We start from the raw sequence: 7388 nt of genomic DNA, 5'->3' as shown, positions 1-7388 counted from the left end.
TCTGAGGACAATGACAAAGAAGAGGAATTAGAAGATACTGCCGATTCAAGCACAAACCAGAAAACCCGATTAAAAATACGTCGAGTGTCAATTCAGAAGTGGAACAGATTTCATGCAGTCTAATATGAAATCTATCAAGTGTTTTTATATTATTTTTTTCATTTTCAGTTGTTATGTTTGACCTAGACGTATGAATAAAGTTTATTTTATATTTAAACTTTATCTTTGGTGTTAATAATAACCATACTAATAAAGTTCAAAATAAAGTTAATATCCTAAATTTACAAGTCAACTGAACTTATATAAGTTAATATCCTAAAGTTGCAATAAATAGATATTGCAGTTAGATATAGTCAAGCTAAAATTATAAAATATTGCAGTTATTCTTGGATATTAATCTAATAATTTGCATTTCTTAATTAAAAAGTAATAAAGTAATAAACTTTAAAGCTAAACTAAAAAACTGAACTTTCTATGATATAAAGTTAATAAAAAATTAATTATTTTATAAACATTTTTATAACAAGTAATATAAATAAAATACTCCAGAAATTTACAATTTTTACTAGATAAATTCTAAACTGTGTTGCAAATTTTTAGGAATTATAAGTTCAACTATATTGTTATAGATAATATTAGTCAGTTCTAAAAGAATTATTTAACAACTTGACTAGATACATAATAGTAGATTGTGTTGCATATTTTTAGGGATTATTAGTTAAAAGTAGACTCATATAGATAAGATTAGTTAGGAACTAAAAATTTGAACTTAATATGATATAAAGTTAATAAAGATATAAACTCTTATCATCCTTTTTTTTTATAAAAACAATTATTGAAATTTTATAAAAATATAATTTTTTTATATTTGTAAAAAACCAAAATTTAACAATTTAAGTTAAAGCTCTAAAACGTACTTACGAGTCAAATACTATTTTTTATTTTTATAAAAACGAAAATTTTAAACTTAAAGTTTATTGGATGGGTACTATGTGAATATTTAGAAAAAGTTATGAACTTTAAAGAATAAAATTATACTTTATAATTTAACCAATAAAATAAACAAACTTTACAATTATAACAACTTATCTTTTATTTTTTGTCTTTTGATTATTAACTTTTATAAAAAAAAACATTTTTTTTTGTCTTTTGATTATTAATTTTTATAAAAAAAACAAAACTTTTACATATGTATAAACTTATGACATATATCCACCACAATAATGTTATCATAAATATTATACGAATAAGAAAACTAACAGAAACGAGCGTTACAATGCAAAGTGTCGCCCCCGCCGCATCACACGGGCACCCTGCTAGTATACCTAAATAAGTTTATAATCTAAATAAGTTTATAACTAACAAATTAAAAAAATTAATGCAAGTCTAGAAAAATTATATACCTAAATAAGTTTATAATTAACAAATTCAAAAAACTTGATTTCAGACTGATCTAGCAACTTGAATCAAACCTCGGGGACGAATTTAGCAGTTTTACGAAATAGCAACAGAAACTAGGCTCAGGGACTGTTTTAGCAAAACAAGTTGATTTTAGACTGATCTAGCAATTCGAGTCAAACCACAGGGACGATTTTAGCAGTTTACTCTAATTCTTATTATGATTAACATGCGTTTAAGTGGTACAAAGGCTCAAACCATTAAGAATTCATCTTTTTTTTTTTTGTGATTTTTAAGGCAAGTGAAAATAAACACAGCACTTTGTAAAACATACCAAATCTAGTTACCTCCAAAACACAAGGTAAAATCATGAACTAATTCCAACTGATTAACCCATTCAACAGACTGAACAAAAGGCCAATACTAATAACATTTTGCATATATCGTACTTCATTTAAGAGGTTTTAGTGTCCTCTGCATAGGTCTCAGTGGCAACAAAATGTGAAATGAAGCAATATGAAGGCAAGTACCCTCTCTTGTAACTGCATTCAGCCGTCTCTCATAAGTTGAACTTTTGCGGAACATTATCAAAATCATCAAAATCAAACCGTTGGCGTTCTCTCCCAACCTGAAGTAAGCACAAGCATAAGATAAGGTTCCAAAAAATCCATTCACAATCAACTTCGAGTTGTTCATGAAGTCTTTTATAGCGGGATCAAGAAATTATACCTTGGACAGATATAGGGGGTCACAAGACATAGATTCATCCATCGTTGTCAGTTTCTTTGACAGTTTCATGATTCTGACACAATCCAACAAATATCCAGATATGTAAAACAACAAAAAAGCACAAAACAAATCAAAATGTTCATACCTTTGGATCGATGAATCAATATGCTCAATCATCTCACACGTTTTATATTGCTCGGGGTCCTCAAGAAATCTAACCATTCCATCCTTCTGGTTGATAGTTGCATAGATCTCACCATCCTCAATCTTCCAATAAAACGAAAACAAGGAAAACAAGTTAAAAACCATCAAATAGAAGTTAGATGAGATTTTCCAAAATATATGTTTTTATATTACACTTACCATTTCGAGTACATGCATTTCAGCTTCCTTAGGGGAATTTATCTGTGCAGTGTTGGCAATGTCTTGAAGGGATAAAGTCAAATATGTCTGGGTCAACCTTTGAATGTTCCTCTTGTACATAGATGACACAACCTGCTTTACCAATCCAAGATTGTTTCCCTGCAAATCAAATTATTGTAAATTGTTTATTAAGTAATTTTATAACGATTTTAATAATTACAACCAGATGAAGATCTGATTAAATTTAGGGTTAGCGGATCTCTTTTGAATTGTTACCGGTTTTGAACTTTTGGTATTAATTAGATGATTCTAATTGCTAAGCCTATTACGTTTTTACTATACTTGTGGAATGGTGTTGATTTTTTATGCCTGCTATATTTATTATTTTCCCTATTGTTGCACATTTTTTTTGTCTTTCGTGCGCTTCTTTTGTCTTAGGTGTGCGATTTTTTTGTGCCTAGCGACTTTGACTATATTGATGTTAACTATTCATTTAGAAACAATATTATTACAATAATAATACAAATCTTTGAATAAAATTGATGTAGGACACATGCATCGAAAATAGACTGTGGGTGGCTGTCACCCGTTTGACCCATATCACCATATGACAGGTTCCCCTATTAGTTATTTTTTATATTTGATTAATTTGACATGTATGAGATAAAACAAACCCAAACTGACCCATTAGGTAAACGAATCAAAATTTCTACCTCTACAAGCTACAATTTGAAATAAAATATGGAACATTAGAACTTACATTCTCGAATTTCTCTTGGTTTGCTTGGACAAATGCCTGGAGCTCTGAAATATTTCCAGTGCTGTAACTATTTGCCAACTCAATGTAGGGCTACTTGAAAGAAAGAAAAAAAAACAATTTATCAAGATGATAAAAACATTATATGGCTCACAAGCCTGTTTATGGTGTTATTAAAGCATACGTGAGATACAAAATGGATGGTTGTATGAGCCTAATAGAGTGGTATAGCGTTTGCTTTAACTTGAAGGTAGTCAGATACATGAATGTTTTATATACATTAGTATTCAGGTACACTAAACAGATTCAATTAAATATAATTATGCATAGCCTATAAAAAACAACAATATCTCATCAACGGGAATGCTAGAAATCACCTGAGAGAAGTTCTTTAGATTCCTTTGAGCAACTGAAGATGTATACTTGGGAAAAGTGGAGGAAAACTGCATCATTAACAAAAAATGCTAAACTTCTTATTCGCATACAGTTTACATAATATAAGATTATAATTTTTCTGCAAATAAAATTCATCTTCTGAACCAACTAACAAATAAAGTTGCACATTATTTAACACTGATGACCTATGTCATGAACCAATATATATTTGGAGATCATATTCACAAGCATAAAAAACACACACACACGCACACCTGGCGAAGGTGAATGAGTGAAACCAGTATGTATTTCTTGTATGCTTCGACAGCTATAGCATTCATGGAAGACATAGGAGCAGTTACCACCTGTAAAGAAAAACGAGCATAAATCGTGAAAAGAGTAGACAATGTTACCCTTAAATTATGCATGCATAGGAGGAAAAGAATGTAAAAAGAAATAAGTTGATTAAAAGCAATAACAGATCGACACACATTGTGGAAAAGCTCCAATGCTTTGGCAAAACGTTTTTGTCCTATGCAAATCATCCCCCTGACAGATAACCAAATATAACAAGCAAGTTAGAAATAAATAATTTGCAATTTCACACGACAACAGTTAATACAAGAAATATGTAATGGGTATGCTCTTAGTATTCCCCAAATAAAAACAATATAACTCACCCGTAGTAGCAATACAAGAAAAAGTCTCTTGGTTGATCAACTTTGTATATATCATCCTCCAAAATGCTATAACCAATTTTATAACACTTAGCTGACAAACAGACTTGAAGAAAATCTGGATGTAAGGGAGTTAGATGCTCAGGAGAGGGTTGAATCTTGCGGATAGCAGTCAGCAAGGGACCCACAGCTCTCATAGGGGCATTAAGAGTCATAACTAGCTCGTGCAGTCTTTTACAAACAGCTATAACTGTACCAACATGGTTAATATATCAATATAATATGAAAGTAAAAATCACCTTATGTTGAGAAAGTAGAACTATACATTTGTCGGGCACTAAACGGATCTGCTCTGCACTGCACACGTCGATAAATCTGACAACAGGCAAAATTAGTTCATTTGCTTGTGCTTCTGGGACTGGACTTGCTGTACATGCTTCCCTGTTACAATACAGTCATTGAGTCATCAAGAAGTGCCAATTTACAGGTGTTATTCAACTGTTTGGAGTTGATGCAGGCATTTAGTATGCAAGGGAAAGGGCCTACAAGACTTGCTCATTAAACACTGTTGTTTACGTTTCAAACTGGAAAGATAATATATGCTCCATGGGTATCATCATCAACTTCCCAACATCCAACTTAACATAAGGCAAACGATAGATCACGGAATTTGAAAGCTAAAAATATAGCATGAATCAAGAGAAATCAACAACCTGCTTAAATGTAATTTACTGTTTTCTAAATCTTTAATGCTGTTTATTTCGCTTGTTGTTAGGCTTCTATAGATCTTTTATTTGTGTTGTTTCGTTATTATCTCTATGTTCTGTAAGTCCTATAAACTGTGATTACCTCGTTTCTGGTGAGGAGTGGAAGGAGGACTTTAACGAGATTTTGGGTTTTGTCTAGAAATTGTTGACATTACATATTGATTTGGCTTGTTAGTTGTTAGTATGCATATACTGAATGCTACTTTGGTTTATTACTTCCATTGATTTCTGTATGGTGTGATGTTAATCATTACTTTTTTAAACTGAATACTACAATGTGCAAACTAAATAGAATATAAAACGCCTTCTAAGATTCAGTTTAAAAAGTAATGATTAACATTACATCACACAAAACTCAAGGGAACTGATAAACCAAAGTATCGTTCAGTATCTTTGCATACTAACAACTAATGTCAAACAATACCTAGACAAACCCTAAATCTTGTAAAACTCCTTCCACTTCTCACCAGAAACAAGGTAAACACAATAAATAGAACTCACACAACACAGAGATAACCAAGCAAACAACAAACATTAAAAAACTGTAGAAGCCTAATAACAAGCAAATTAAACACCATAGAACAGTTAATAAAACAGTAAACCACAAGGTTATAACTATTTTCATGATAAAACAAATAAAAAAAAGTAAAATACTCACCTCAAACGACAATTATTAGCATCATAATAACATCGATAAGAACAAACAACTAAAATCAACACTCAGTAGATACACACTAACAAGCAAAATCGGTAACCTAATGTTAAACAATACTCAACTAACACGCTAAATCTCGTGAGAATCATTCCATTATATCCATGCTAACAACTAACAAGCCAAATCATAATGTAATGTCAAACCATACCTAGACAAAACCCTAAATCTCATTAAAGTCCTATAGAAGCCTAACAACAAGCAAAATGAGCAGCATAAAACACTAAATTACAGGATTATAAGTTTATAACTACTTGCATGATAAAACAAAACACAGGAAGTAAACAACTCACTTCAAAAACCAGTTCAAACAACAAGTATTCTCATAATAATAATAATAATATCAATTAGAACAAGCAATATTAGTATCTAATTCAAACAATACTCAATTAGAACACTAAATCTCGTGAGAATCATTCAGTTGTTCATCAAAAACGATGCAAATACAAAAAAGGACTTACAGAACGTAGAGATAACCGAGCGAATGAACGGCAGGATCAAGTCTCGTAAGACAGGGTGCAAACGTGGCGGCCTGTGAACGGATTACGTCCTCAGATTGTTTCAGAAGATTGTTCAGGTGAGATACATCTTGAGGACTCCCGGATAAACCTTGAATTTCAGTCACCAGTGAATCCACTGAGTTCACATTCAAGTTCATGATCTTCTTCTTGCTACTGGTGTTGATTAGGTTATGTGTTACGTGTGCTTCGTTTTCGCCTCGATGATCAGAAAGATCAATAGGAGGAGGTGTGTGTTGTGGGAAAGAGGGTTTTGTGAATGTCGGGTTAACCCGTTTGATATGGGGTTGTTTATAGTATGCCCGGTTTAGTAGCCCAATGGGCTTTATATGATTAAAACGTAATTTTGTCTCTGGACTAGCTTCAAGCTTGTGTTGGATTTGAAGATTAGATGTGAAAATCTTGGTTATTTTTTACTTTTTGAAAATCTTAATTTGTTAATAAAAAACTAGTTTGAAAAAAAAAGATGGTTATATCCTGGCATAGGATAGAATTTGTGTAATTTAAGAGTAGTGATTATGTAATCTTGGCTGGTAAGTCCATCGGTCCATACAACTGTCCATGTACCAGTAGAAGATTCGGCGGCTACTGCGGCCCCTGCTTCTTCAGGCGGAACTCCAGGTTGAGGAGTTACTCGAAATGCTGCCAAGATATCAGTATCCTTGGTTTCATATTCAGGAGTATAATAAGTCAATTTATAATCTTTAACACCAGCTTTGAATCCAACACTTGCTTTAGTCTCTGTTTGTAGTGACATAAATACCTCCCTACAACTCATGAATTAAGAATTCTCACAACAACAAGGTCTACTCGACATGAATTAGGCGTTAATGAAACTTTTTACAGGAACCTTTCACAAAATTCCCAACTAATAGTAAAATTATCAACTAATCAGAATGCTTTCTTATTAGACCATGGTATTTGATTCGGCAAATACATCATTATTGTATACTCTTTCATATATATGGCGCAACCCAATTCTTTTTTTTTTTTCGAAATACCTAAAAATCACCCAAATACTAAGAAATTCCCCCTTGACAGTGATATATATTGTAAGTGTTATATGTTGTATATGTAAATCCTAGATGTGAA

General features: G+C 31.8%; 1 protein-coding gene across 1 annotated transcript; it reads right to left on the bottom strand.

Moving 5' to 3' along the window:
• Positions 1–1718: 1718 nt before the first annotated feature.
• Positions 1719–6558, bottom strand: LOC110904103 (COP9 signalosome complex subunit 3). Its single transcript, XM_022149921.1, has 11 exons — positions 6240–6558; positions 4625–4740; positions 4303–4549; positions 4114–4171; positions 3898–3987; positions 3625–3690; positions 3251–3340; positions 2491–2649; positions 2273–2394; positions 2128–2200; positions 1719–2026 (listed from the first exon to the last, which is right to left on the bottom strand). Exons 1-11 carry the CDS (start codon positions 6434–6436, stop codon positions 1958–1960), a joined length of 1287 nt encoding a protein of 428 aa, XP_022005613.1. The 5' UTR covers positions 6437–6558; the 3' UTR covers positions 1719–1957.
• Positions 6559–7388: the final 830 nt, after the last annotated feature.

This window comes from Helianthus annuus, chromosome 14 (assembly GCF_002127325.2).
Source record: "Helianthus annuus cultivar XRQ/B chromosome 14, HanXRQr2.0-SUNRISE, whole genome shotgun sequence".
NCBI lineage: Eukaryota > Viridiplantae > Streptophyta > Magnoliopsida > Asterales > Asteraceae > Helianthus > Helianthus annuus.
Note: the sequence above shows the minus strand (reverse complement) of the source record. Positions and strands in the feature narration are given on the sequence as shown.

Bases quoted from the DNA above. Each gene is read 5' to 3' on its own strand.
- LOC110904103 (XM_022149921.1), bottom strand. From the start codon at position 6,436: ATGAACTTGAATGTGAACTCAGTGGATTCACTGGTGACTGAAATTCAA. The intron at 3,691-3,897 runs GTGTGCGTGTGT...TTAATGATGCAG, and splicing joins CACTCATTCACCTTCGCCAG to TTTTCCTCCACTTTTCCCAA. The intron at 2,201-2,272 runs GTATGAACATTT...GGATTGTGTCAG, and splicing joins ATTGATTCATCGATCCAAAG to AATCATGAAACTGTCAAAGA.